The sequence below is a fragment of the Poecilia reticulata genome, linkage group LG15 (assembly GCF_000633615.1).
Source record: "Poecilia reticulata strain Guanapo linkage group LG15, Guppy_female_1.0+MT, whole genome shotgun sequence".
In the NCBI taxonomy this organism is placed as follows: domain Eukaryota; kingdom Metazoa; phylum Chordata; class Actinopteri; order Cyprinodontiformes; family Poeciliidae; genus Poecilia; species Poecilia reticulata.
In genome coordinates this window covers 296,171-309,880 of record NC_024345.1, presented here as the reverse complement: position 1 = coordinate 309,880, position 13,710 = coordinate 296,171, and the positions used below count along the sequence as shown (strand labels likewise).

Genomic DNA, 13,710 nt, shown 5'->3' with positions numbered 1-13,710 from the left:
ACACACACACACACACACACACACACACACACACACACACACACCTAGGGAGAATTTAGAGAGACCAGTTAACCTAACAGTCATGTTTTTTTGGAGGAAGCTGGAGTACCAGAGAAAACCCACGCATGCACAGGGAGAACATGCAGACTCCATGCAGAAAGACTCCGGGCTGGGAATCAAAACCAGGACTTTCTTGCTGCAAGGCAACAGCTCTACGAACACTGTGCAGTTGGTAGAGCTGCACCAACTGCACATGTGTCTATACACCTGCTGTGGTGTCTATTTATCTTATTATTGTTGCCTAAACAGTAAACTGGAATGAGATTATACTTAATTTCAGGTGGTTGATGCATGGTGGAGAGCCAGTCAGCTGCTTTACAGTAACAGTTGAAGAACAGAACAGGATTCCCTGACTGACTGCTGCTGTGCTGTAGAGATGCACCGATCCAATATTAATGTTTGTGTCAGCCCTGATGATAAAAAATAATTTTGATGGGGTATTGGTGACAATGTGCCCAAATTATAAGGGCAGATCTATTCAGTCTAATTCTATCTTTTGTGCTCTGATCAACGACGTGCTTTATTTTTTATTTTACATTGTTTAGAATTTCCTCTTCCGCTTTCTGAATCATTTGAAAGAAGGTTTGTTACAGTTTGTTCTTGTGTGTTTGACCAAGGTAATCAGCCTATTGTTTTTGTCAGTTTCAGTTCCTTCTTGATTTATTTTGCATTGGCTGTTCTACTCCCAGTTGCACTGACTGGACAAATTCATATTTGTTGTTTGTAAAATAATTGTGCTGTACTAGTTATCAAATACATTTGTAATTCAGTTCATTTATGTCTGAGTTACTGGGAAAAAAAGAAACATTTTAGGACAATTGTTTGTCAGATGATAAACCTCAGGTATTGGGAGAGAAAAAAGTGGATCGGTGCACCCAACTATGCAGAGCTTTCAGCAGTTTTTAGATGACTTTATAGGTCAAGTATCTTATCAGCCTGAAACATTACATTAAAACAGAAATGTGTGTGTGTTTGTGCTTTGTGTCTTTTTTAAGCCCTTTCTCCATATCCTGCCTGTTGGAGTTCCTGCTAACATATTCCACTTCTCTCTGACTTTTCAGAGACAGAACTTCAGTTGAGCTTCCTTGTGCTTGTTAGTATTAAAAGGAAACCTTTACTGAAAAATGGATTTCATTTAAGGTGTAAGGATTTGGAGGATTAGTTGGTAGAGATGGCAACGCCTGGCGAGGCTCATCATGAGCTGCCGGAACGATTCGCTCTGTTCATCGAACACATGGAGAGAGAGAAAGGAAAGAAATTATTTTCCTCCTTTGTGGTACTCGGTCTGACTGAAAACCAGCAGATGATTTCAGCCTCTGGCTTTGTTAAGCCTCTAGAACCCTTGGAGGATGCAGAGTTGAGGCTTATGGTTGAAGGGAACTGATGGCGTTGGAAACGGTCTGCAACTTTGTCTTGGAACACGTTGCCTATCTAAAAGCCGAGCTGGCTTCTTTTAGCAGCCTTCAGCTTAAACACAGCTGTGCTCCATCTTCATGCTCCTTCCTAAAAGAAATGTCTGATGTTTAGTTTCTTTCTCTTTCTTGCTTAGCTTCTGTTGATTACTCATTCATTAGCCTCTAGAATAAATCTGTTCTGTCAAAATGCCCCTATAACGAGGTTCTCTCAAACAAAATTGGAGTAGAATTGAGCGAGGTCAATGTAGAGCGTCCCACGTAATGGCTGCCATGCATCAGACAATATACCTTTAAAATATCTGCATTGACATTTTCACACTCATTTCTGGATTTATGTTTGCACATCCCACACCTGCTCTCAGACGATATTCAGGTGTGTGTGACTTTCTCAGCGCAGCAGAGGAAACCGAGCCGGGTCGGAAAATTACGATGATTCAGATTGTTTTTATTGTCCTCTCTGATGTACGTTCAAATAGAGGCTGACTGAGAAAAGTCATTTAGCTTCTGAAACGGGAGTTATTTTCAGATAGCCGTGACACAGCTCTTGAGCTCAGGGTTGCTCAGAAGGGCTTTGTGTGTGAGAAAGAGATCAACTTTTAGCGATTTGGATCAAACATTTCATAGCCTACAAAGTTAATTTTATATTTTAAGACATGTAATTATCAATTAACGTTCAAATCTGACAGAGCATTTAAAGTTGGAACACGTTTATTTTAGTTCACTCCTTCAGTTCTTCAGCTCTTCATCGTTTCAGGTTTGCAGAGCAGCTGGTGAGTTTGTCCTTCTAATCTATTCTGTTGTCTTCCAGCACCGACTTTCAGAAGAACAATCCCGTGCACAAACTAACAGCAGAAGAACTGTTGGCATTCACTTCTGTAAGTCCTTTTACTGTTCTTTTAACTAGAATGAATTGGTTCTCAATAATAACATTGACATAATCCTCTAAAATGACTCACTGGGATGTTTGTAAAATGTGTATTATGCATAACGTTGATGCATGACGGTGGATGTGTTTCCATCTATGTTTTTTGTGCACATTTTGACGCCTTTGGTTAGAAAAAGTTTATGGAAATGGCAAAATATGAAGTTACTTTCTCATTTTTTTAAAACAGGTTTTGGGACTAAGATTGTTTGTGGATTATCTGAAAAAGAGTTAAGAGTCTGAAGAGAAGATGGAAATACATTTACTTACTACGTTCCGAACCTTCCCATCCACTGTGCCTTACTAGAGGCACGGAGCTTGGGAAAATTTCTAATTCGAAACCTCCAGCTTGGAGGAGAGGACTTTCCATTTCTGAGATGTATGGGTCGTGCTCGTTTGGAACCTCTACTTCCTGTTTATTCCAACCAAGTGTATCGTAAAAATCTAACGAAATCACGTTTTTTGCGTAGCCTGGTTGATTCGCTCCAAACCAATAGAAATTTGCTTGAAATTTGCATAACAGTTGGATGGAAACAAAGCTAGTCATGACACTGTCTGACAGCAACAGTCTTCAGTCGGAGGCTTCTTTATATTCATTGCCTAACTGACTGCTACCAGATATCTTCAATATCCACAGCATCAGCATCCACAACTCTTTTAATATTTTAATAATAGATGTTATGACATTCAAAAGTATTTTTGAAATTAACTAAACTGAATTGAACGTGGACTATCATAGTTTCCATGCAGGAATGTGTGTGAAGTAGTTTACTTTTTAAATCTTTACTTTCCTGTTATTTTCTCTGTATTTGTAAAGTCAAGGTTAAAATCCTAAGCAAGCTGATTTGGGATAAAGGAGGTAAAGGTGTGAGGCATCAGTCATGACCAGGGGTGAAAGTAGTTTTACATTCTTGGGGGTACTATGACAAAAAAAATTATATATATATATTGCTTCTTTGTGTGCTTTGGAGTTTCTGTGCTGATGAATTTTTTTGCGAAGCGATAAAAGCTGGTAGCTCTTGAATTGCTACAAAATAAAGCTGTATTTCCCTCAGCCCACTGGCTGTAATGTTGACACCTTGAGATGCCATGAGACCTAAATTCTGAACATCATGGCATGGAGTTCATCCCAGTTTTCCATGTCTGGCATATAACCATTCATTTCAGCTTTTAAACTGGTTCTATTGATCCTGTGTCCAGACAGAGGGATAATCAGTAGCCTAGCATCATGACCTGTTCGTTCTGAAGATCGTGCAGCTTCCACTTCTCTTTCTAACATGATGCCTCCTCACCCTGACTCTCATACTGATAGGAGGAACCACAGAGCTCTGTTAAGTTAAAGCACATCTTCTGAAGTTGGGATATTTTTCCACCAACAGGTTCCAGAGGAATCGCCTCAAACCAGATGTTGGACTGGATTTTATTTCAATGTCATTTGTGAATGTTAGCTTCTCATTTTCCACAGTGGAGCTATGAAGGTTGAAAAAGGTCATTATTTTGGAGAAAGTCTCATCAACATCAATATTTCCACTAAATAAGAGGCAAAAAAAACTGTTTGATAAAGGAAAAGCCTCTCAGACTCTGAGCCCGACAGCACCAAACTATTTTTTTATATTAGGCAATTAATTTAATTTCACATAATTATTGCGGTAGAATCCATTTGTCTGTTAAATACTTAAACATATTTACCGTGTTTGATGTTTGTCGTGAATGACGTATACTCACAAAGAASGAGATAATTAGTCCAAGTTTGTCGTTTATTGAACGTTCAGAAATTACAGCGGCTGTGATGCGCAAAGACAAAGATAAAACAACCTGAACAGGTGATCAACTCAAAACCACTCGCACCTTTTTACTCTCTGTCTCTCTCTGTCATTTAAGCACACCCGTTGCCATGGCATCCTCCTGCGCTCCACAAGCAAACCAGAGATTACGTTAAAAACATTCAGTCCTTTACGATATTAGGTTTTCAGGCTTGATATATATTTTGCGATCAATAATAACCCTCCATGAACACAGCTGTGGTTGATTAGTTAATTTTAAACTCCTGCTCTGCTAGTTATTTTGGTAATGGAACTGAAATGCACAGAATTGCGCAACACCTTGTTGAAACAATAATCACTGAGATTATTATTGTTGTTGGGTCATTAATTTGAACACGTTTTGTTGATTTTTGTTGTTGTTGTTTTTTAATAAAGTTACAGACGTTTTGATAACGAGTCAGAGGAGGGCGTGCTGCTCTCAGCGTCCTGGCGACTTTCAGTTTGTCTCTTAATGCCGAGATCGACTCAATATTTTCCGCGATCGACGTATTATTGCGCCGCTGCTCTAGCAAAGCATGAACAGTTCAGAAACAATATGACATGGGAAAAAAGTTATTTATTAACTGATTAAGTCGTGTTTTAGATTGTTCTTGAAGAATTAATCAGTCACGGCTGATTAGTGGGTGGACTCACGGCTGCACAGTGAACCGGTTGATTTTTTACAGCAGACAGTCGCTCCCCTCTCTTGCAGATACTGCGTACCCCCGCTAAATCTTTTAGGGGTACGCAGTACCCTGCCGTACACCCTTACTTTCACCCCTGGTCATCACCACATACTAAAACCCAACATTACTCTCTCTAATTAAATGAGCTGTTTGGCAAAGAAGGTGGAGAAAGACTCTGGGTTATTGGCTCTGTGACTCCAAATAAAAACAGCCCAAAGCAGTCGAACTGGAACCAGCTTCCAACAGAAAGAACACGACTATTTCACAGAGCTTTGGTCATGATCGGTCAATGTTTCATTGCTTTACTTCTCCTTAACCTTGAGGCTTGAGATGAAATTGGAAGACATTAAAACAAAGGCTACGCACCACCGGCTCCGGAAAATGTATTCACAGGTTTCTTAGAGATCCTCAATGTTTTGCAATCATAGCTAGAAATTCAATGAAATCATCCAAATGCAAAGCATTGTTCTAGATAACACTATCCTACGTGTCTGTCTGTGTTACTGTTGCACCAAGTTGTATGGGAGGAAAGAAAAAAAAAAGAATCGGGCTTCAGAGCTGGTTTAAAGGCTCAGCATCAGGGAATCAATATCTAATCAGTGAAAAGGCAAGTTCGATATGCTGCAGAAATGGGAAGCAGTTCAGGGCTGCGCTGCCTCACAACAAACGCTACACTGGGACAATAACGTGATGAAAAGTGCTTTGGACACCACTCATGAATAGCAATTTGAGCTGGATAAAAAGCAGTCGTTGTTTCCTGACTGTGACCTGCTGCCTCAGAGCGCCGACAGTCTATTATTGAAAAGCACTTTTACTTTAGGCCGCATATACACTGATAAGGCATAACGGCATGACCGCTAAGATGGGAAGTAGGGGCAAAATCCTTCTGTGCTGCTCAACTTTTTACTCACTATTTTGGGGCTTATTATTGGCTCTAAATTTCATGTCAGTAACCTAATTTCAAATACCTACGGAGAAAAACATGTTCACCATTTCTTTGTCCCATTGGTAATTCAAGAAACATTAACTTTAAATATTTATTTATTTTTTTAGCTTTGGTTTTCTTGACGAGCATTGAAGCAGCAGCTAACGGCTAGCCAGTTGCGGTACTCTGTGTGTTTGCCTCTATTTTTAAACTTGGTTTTTCCTGCTAAGTTTCCAAAAAGCTAGCAAACAAATAATTTTCAAGCGCTAAGAGCTTTTTAAATACTGTTTTAAATGAGCGTCGTCATCTGTCCCAACAAGCAGTCTTCAGTAGCTGACAGACATTGATGGCGGCTGCTGTGTTATGAGTGGAAAGGAAAGGCAGCGGCTGGCTCTGTGAGCAGGCATCTTCCCAGCCTACATGTAGATCCAGGAATCTGCAGGCTGGTTAGATGGTTGTCACGTGGCCGGCCATCTTCATCAGAGCACGTCTTCTGTTTCTGCTGATTTGGGTTTACAGGAAAAGCTACACCCTGAATTAGAAAGGTTTGGAGATACTACAAATGTAAATGAATTGAGTGTGATGGACCACGTTGAAAAGGAGTCGTCACTGGAAGTGTTTTGAAAAATGTGATTTTATTTTAACTCAAAAGTTATATTTACACTACAATGCTGAGCTTGTGAAAGAGGTCAAAGAAACAAACTGTACTGGTAGCAAAAAAAACCATGGTTCATGTTTTTAACAAACCAAATGTCTGCAGAGCTATGTTAGAAAAACACTGTCATTTTCTTTGAACGGGAATGATGGTCTATTCACATCATGTATACTGTAGAGTCCTTGATGCTATGAGCTTCTTGTATTCTGACTTTTACATCAATGTAAATGCTACAGTGAATCAGAGCTGTAATGTCAGAGCTTTTCTTCTTCCTGGCACTTTCAATGTTCCATTCACAAAGTTCTGATTGCTTCTGAAAAGCTCCCTGTGCTCGTTTATGTTAACAGCTGGGTGACAAATGCTGATCATGTCCCATCATTTGATTTTAATCACCCAGTGATTTATATAGCTATAGAATAACTGCATAATTAGGACAGTTTACTGTTGCGCTAATGACTCCGACAAGACCGGCTAAGCATCCACAAACAACATCAGTGCTTGTTCATCACTGCTACCGACATCGATCACTTTCACGAGACATTCATGTTGTCATTAATAATCTGTGTGGAGAAATTCATCGTTGAGTAATCCTGTCATTAGAGATGATCCTGGCATTAGTCCTTTTCTGACATATCTATCTGTGGGTAAATCATCTGAATGTCTGCACCCCACCTGCACCGTTCCCTGGAAGCCTTTCATCAGCTCTCGAGAGCTGAAACCCCAAGCTGGCCCGGCTATTACACACCAGCTTATCACCGCAGTGCCCAGATAAAGTCTTTGCAGCTCTAATAGCTTTTAATAATTAGGTGTTTTAAATGAGGCTTGCTTGTCGATTTCTCACTACAGCGAGCAGGAGACGTCTTAGACTTTAGTGCAGTGAGGATGAAGCAAATGAAAACTCGGTTCTGTTTCCTGGTTGTACTGCTGTGACATGTCTGACTGCTGTGTAAGCTCATTTCAAACCTTTCAAAATGTTCCTTGTTAACTTTGTCAGAAAAGCACATATTCAAAGTGTTTTGTCTTGGTTCAGTTTGTAAAAGACCAATTCACAACACAGGTCCTCCCACTGAATATCCAGCTCTATGGAGTCGAAATCAGTCCAAATTCAGTTCAATCCAGGCTAATCCAGTCAAACAGGTGATTTAAAAAAAACTTAAATACTGTCCAGTTTGTTCCACTCAGAAATACGTCATCATTAGGCCAGCAAAAATGGTCAAGTTAGGCACAAAGTATGGTATAAGACCAAAATGAAAAAAAAAATGTTTAGCATTGCTTTGTAACAAATCCAGGCAGAAGTAATAATTAAAGGAAAAACAAAACCATGAAACCAACCAATACCAAGTCAGTAAGTCATTCCTGACTTGGGGCAAAGTACTTCCAGTTCCAAATGGCTCAGCAGACAGAGACATTAGAAAAACAAATCTTGTGCACAAACAAGAAGTCTCCCTTTAACTTAAACTCTAATTTTTTTTATTTTATTCTGTACTCTGCAGCATAACAGTGGGTAGTGTTTAGAGTTTTTACTCAAGAGTAGCAATGTTTTTGTCCAAAGTAAAAATTCCAGTGTCGTAACACTACTGCTTAATGAACATGTTTTCCATTATAAAGCAACAATAAAATGTGACCATCAGGTTAGAGTACATAGAACATGCTATACATTTTTTTTCTTTTTTAAATTTATTTATTGCAAACTGTAACAGCTTATTCCTATTTACTTAAATATTCAGAATTCCAGGTTTTGGGAGGTTTATTAAATACATTAGCAAAAAAATGTTTGCGCCCAGAGGAGTTCATCTAGCTTGTCACAGATCAGCAGATTACGCCCAAACTGCTTCCTTTCAAGTGAGGAACGCCTGAAATAATTCCAATCTTCTGTGTCTCTTTTGTCTCTGGAACAGTGTATTCTGTCCCAGCCAAAGTTCTGGTCTGTGGAGGTCACAGCACTCTGCCTCAGGACCAAACTAGAGAGAGGGAGAACTCGGTGTGTTGAGAGAGCCATGATGCAAACTCAGGTAAGGAGGCGGCCAAGAGGGGGACATCTAATGCACCTCATTCATTTGTATGTGTTTTGCGACAGATGTCGCTAGAGTTGGAAATTATGAATATTTGCAGTTGGACGTGGGACATCAACCAATCAGAGAGAGTCCACTATGTGACATAGTGGCCTGTAATTGACATCTTGGCAGGACACATGGGCACCAAGTCGACAAACTGGGCTTGGATGAGATGAAAATGGAGCTGAAAGCGATCCTCATAGTCGCGCTGCTTCTGTGGGTGGTGAAGCTCACCAAACTCAGAACGCTTCTGAATTATCTGGTGAATCCATACAGCTCTGAGGCGCCTGGCAACGTTCTCTTTCTTTCAATAAATAAAGCAAAGCCACTTGCTCAATTTCATCTGCCATTGTACAAAGACACCAGCAGAGGAAAACAACTGACATGCATCTTTCCACACTTTGCTCGTTCCCTCGTCTAGAGCAAAGATGTCAATATGACTCTCAATTATGAAGTGTCTGACTTCAAAGTACACAAGCGTCAACTTGAGACATTGGGCGCATTCAGTCTGAACACAACATTAATATTTAATATTTTATGCCTTGTCCAAACTAGGACTTATCACCCAATACATCCTGGCCGATTCACTTACTAAAAGTCAACTTTCAGTGTTAATTCCTGGCACACAAACCAGATCTCCGCTCAGACTGGTGATGACGGCTGATGTCTGTAAAGTCCTTCAGCAACTGATTGTCATTTACTACCAGCATCGGGATGAGATTGATCATCAGAAGTCATCATGGGCCATCAGAACGATTCAATGCAAGAGAAGGAGATAGATCAGGGTTGGTTCTTTAGCACAGTGAAACGCCCTGATGGCAGCAATCTGCTGATTCATACATCAGTTCTTTCAGTCCTTTTTTCTATAATTTTTTATCTGCAGAACAAGAAAGTCCTCTTCACCTTCATTATGAGTTCAAACCTGGAGCTCACGATGAGTGTGCAGCGTACTTTTTGCACATATATATGTTATATTCAGCAGCAAAACAGAATAAAAGAAAAAAAGAACTATGCTCCATGTACAAGCAGTGCATTTCAAGCAAATGCTGCTCTTTGGACATCTGTTTTCCTGAGTGTGTTGGTGTGTACATGTGTGTCTGCTTCAGAAAGCTACTGACGGCGTTGCAGAGCTTCGCTCGACTCGCAGTGCCGATGAGTAATTGAGTAACCTTGCTCCTTCTTTCCGAACAACCCTGCACACAAACAAAACCATTAATCCCCCACAGCTCCAAATGTTATTTTCGATGTTGATCAATAACATCCCAGAAATGGCAAACGCAGACGTGGGATGGGATTATGAAAAACCTGCTGAAGGATTTATTAGGGTAGCACGGTGACTGTAGCTGAGGACTACAGCTACGGTGCTCCAAGTGGAACCAAATGAAGCCCGGATTGGTTTTGGTTGTTTCTCAGACCTGTCCGGTCTGAGGCCTGGTGCTGCACAGAGCAGGTGGAAGCAGTAAAACCTTTGATTAGCTCTGCTGTTTTCTGTGCCGTTTCCCAGAAAAGTTGCAGGAATACATGAAACACACTTTCTTCCAACTTTACGGTTTTCCCCAACGCATTGTGTCCTGTCCGTGTTGAAGTGCATTGGTAACAAAGCCACTTCTGTTTGTTGCGATTGCTCTGTCAGTGTACAGTGATCAGTTGCTTTCTATTTCTAGGTGTTTGCCTAAAGCTGCTTCACATTTTAGTGCTTTGTTCTCACCACTAGTCTCTCCTGCTCATTTATAGCCGAGCAGCTGCAAGTTCAGCATTTACCTTCTGTGTATAAAATTTTACTTTTAAGAAAGTAATAAAGTGTAAAATTCAGGGTATAATGAAGTATACCAGTAGAGTTCTGTATCATTACAAAGATAATATAACGTTTTTCTCTTTTTTCCCTCTCTCTTTGTTGTTTTTATGTATACACATTTGGTTGTGTAAAATGTGTTTTTATAGGTTGTTGAGTTATGCTTCGTTGTTTGTTACACTGAATTGACTTTTCATGAAAGGGGTAAACTACAAGATTTCTTCTTCAAGCCACTCCTTTTCATTCAAAACTTTTAAACTGAATGAATGAAATAAACAAATAAATTCTAAAGCAGCAGCCCAACACTGCTGTCCATATCTGTCAGGTCAAAGGTTGCATACTGTCTCCTACATGTTGGTGGATCAGAGGTTCTTGTAATCTGACACCTAAGCAGTCTTACCTACATGTGTTAAGACAAATAAACTATTGATTATTTAATTTCCCTCTGGGATCAATAAGTGGTTGTAGGTAGTGTTGACTTTTTTTATTTTTGAATTTTCACATCGTTGTGGAGGAATCCTGGCCTACTACCAACTCTTAAATCCACTGCTTGACTATTTGCATGATCTAATTTCTGCAAAGCTTCAGATTTGGGACAGATGGCATTTTGTTGGTATGGAGAAATGGTTTTGAGGACCAGAAGGTGCAGTCAAATCCCAAGTCATCACCATATTGAAAAAAATTTAACTGGCCACCAAAAACAGGAACAAGTCATCAGGGTGCAAAATTGAGAAAAAGAAAGAAAAACCCATTCCTGGGAAAATAATAATTTTATGTTTTTTATTTTTATTTTTTTTAAATATACCAGTTGAAGTCATGAAGAAATCACTTCGTGTTTAAATAAGTTTCAGACGTTTCAAAATGGTAAACTTTGTGTTTCCTGTTGAATTCTTGACTGTGCAGTTAACAACTGATGGCCTTAATAACATGCAAGGAGTGACAAATGTATTGGCAAGTAGAGCATTTTAAAATGGTTATCATTTTTAGCAATGTCTCAAATATAATGATTAAGTTCATACATCACATCCCTGGTAGATGGTAAGGCTCTGGGAGTTGATGAGCATCCACTTCTGGGACGATTGACTAAAAGGTCAAAATTATTGTGTTTAAGATTCCCCGATATTGGCACGTGCCATATGGAAGAATGCACGTGTTCTCGGAAACCTTTAGTGTGGCAGTTTATGGATCACACAAATATTTAATCCATAAAAATATAACACATTTCCAATAGAGATGTGCCGATCAGGTTTTTTCCTGCCAATACCGATTCCGATCATCCATGAGGGCCGATCACCGATACCGATCACATAATTATTATTTTTTTAATCATAAGCACTACATTATGTGAAAAAAGAACCATAAATTCACCTTAATTTAGACAAAAACTTGTTTTTAATAACTTTTTCCAAGAAAAAAACAAAACAGGCAAATTGTACTGCTAAGTGTAATACTATCTTTAACAGACTGAAAACATATGAAGGCTCTGAAGAGGCTAAATAATGCAAGAAGTCAAAATAAAACTTCTCAACATTGCCAAAGAAATTTAAGTATAAAACTTAATATTCAAAGGCAAATACAGGTTCCATTACAATAAAGACCCACCCTAAGCCACCTGAGTTACTGAATGAAACCTTCCTAATAGCATGGCGGCTAGCTGATTACTGCTAGTTCTGATTGGCTGTTTCTGACTGAGCGGAGTAATTATGCAGAACAGGGAGGAGGCAGAGGAGATCAATTATTTTTTCAGAGATTATTTGTCTCATGTTAGGACAGCGAAAGTTTTAATACATATGTAAAATTAATTTTTTTTAAGTTAGATTCTGCAGCTTTAAACAGAGGTTCGGTGTGAGAGTCACTACCAGGTGGAGCAGAAGCGGCGCTCCGTCTGTGAAATATTACTACATGTAGCGCGTAGCAGCGGTTCAACAGCGARAGCAGAACCAGCDTCTTACATCGCAGCYYGAAGACTTAAATAATTTTGCGGGTTATTTGTTTAGCTTTCTGACCGTCATGCTAATCCGGGTGAGTGTTTGTAGCTGTGCGTTGCTTTACCTGCCATCTGATCGCTCCCTATGTCTTTTTTTACTGCAGTGAGCCTCGATGTAGCCAAACTCTGTCAAGTATGGCATGGCATTGTTTTGATGCCATATTAGATTCGTCGTGTTGATGCATTTTGACCTGCTTCACTCCATATGCTTCAATTTTGCGCCGCAACACGCAAACGTCCTCAATCACTCAGTGCGTTATAGTTCCACATCGCTTAGGATTTGTTGCTGTGAGTTTGCGCAGTGTGAAGGAAAGAGGAGACCAGCTGCACAGGCAGGCTGCGAAATGAGATGCAGGTGACTGGTTTGTGTGATCGGCAGCAAGAGACCGTGATCGGCGATCACCAATCATACACTTTTTCACGGAAATCGGCCGATTATGATCGGTGGCCGATTGATCGGCACACCTCTAATTTCCAAAGCATGAAGTGCTAAAAGATGAGATGGAAGCTTCTTAACGGCTGCAGTCTGAAAGAGTTGTCACTGTTCTTTCTGTTGGATTCTCCCGATCATCAGCCATTTAGTACCTAATGACCATGAAACCCGTCGATACTCGGCAGCCCACTGCAGTGTGTTCTCTATTGGCATATGCAGTGAGGGTCCCAAGTTCATTGGTTCTCAATCTGCTTCAATCATCTCTTTAATCAATAAACTGCTGTTTCAAACTGTAACTGTAGCAGGGTAAATCTAACGCTGCCAGTTCCCTGAAGAACATTTTCACTCTTCTCTCTTGCAGGCAATAGTCGATCATTTTGAAGACCAGAGCTGTCCTGTGAACGAGCGCCTCAAAGTGTTCTACTGCTGCCAAGTACCGCCCAGATGGGCCGTCCAGGTATCACACACACACACACACACACACACACACACACACACACACACACACACACACACACGCCATGTACAACAGCTCAACTCACGCTTCATGGTTTTCATTGTTCTGTTACTTCATCATTCACTCTGTCATCTGTCAGGTGCGTTTCCACTAGAGCAGGGGTCTCCAACTCCAGTCCTCAGAAGCTGCTGTCCTGCCTGCGCACACCTGAATCAGACGCCTGGCTGGTTGACAGACCTCTGTAGAGCTGAAGGAATGTAGATGAGGAAACTCTGCCGTTTGGTTCAGGTGTGTTGGCGAGAGGATGCCTCTGAAAGTTGCAGGCCAGCAGCTGTCCAGGACTGGAGTTGGAGCAGCCTAAAATCATCGAGAGAAACATTTTCCAGGAACCAGACTAGTTTTTTTTGTGTTTTTTTTGTTTTGTGTGTTTGCGCTGCTTTTACCAGCTAGAAACTACGGTGGCCCTGAGGTGCAAACTACTTCAACAAATTGAAAAGCGCATAATTAACGAAGCGCAATTAC

At 40.3% G+C, this 13,710-nt stretch overlaps 1 protein-coding gene across 1 annotated transcript in view; it reads left to right on the top strand.

The window, feature by feature from the left end:
- The window catches only part of ttc27 (tetratricopeptide repeat domain 27), a 50,619-nt gene that overhangs the window by 22,713 nt on the left and 14,196 nt on the right, over positions 1 to 13,710 (top strand). Inside the window, exons 4-6 of the mRNA XM_008429011.2 lie at positions 2,267 to 2,350; positions 8,364 to 8,477; positions 13,093 to 13,188. Of these exons, the coding sequence (XP_008427233.1) occupies positions 2,267 to 2,350; positions 8,364 to 8,477; positions 13,093 to 13,188 (294 nt within the window). The remainder of the gene's footprint in view (positions 1 to 2,266; positions 2,351 to 8,363; positions 8,478 to 13,092; positions 13,189 to 13,710) is intronic.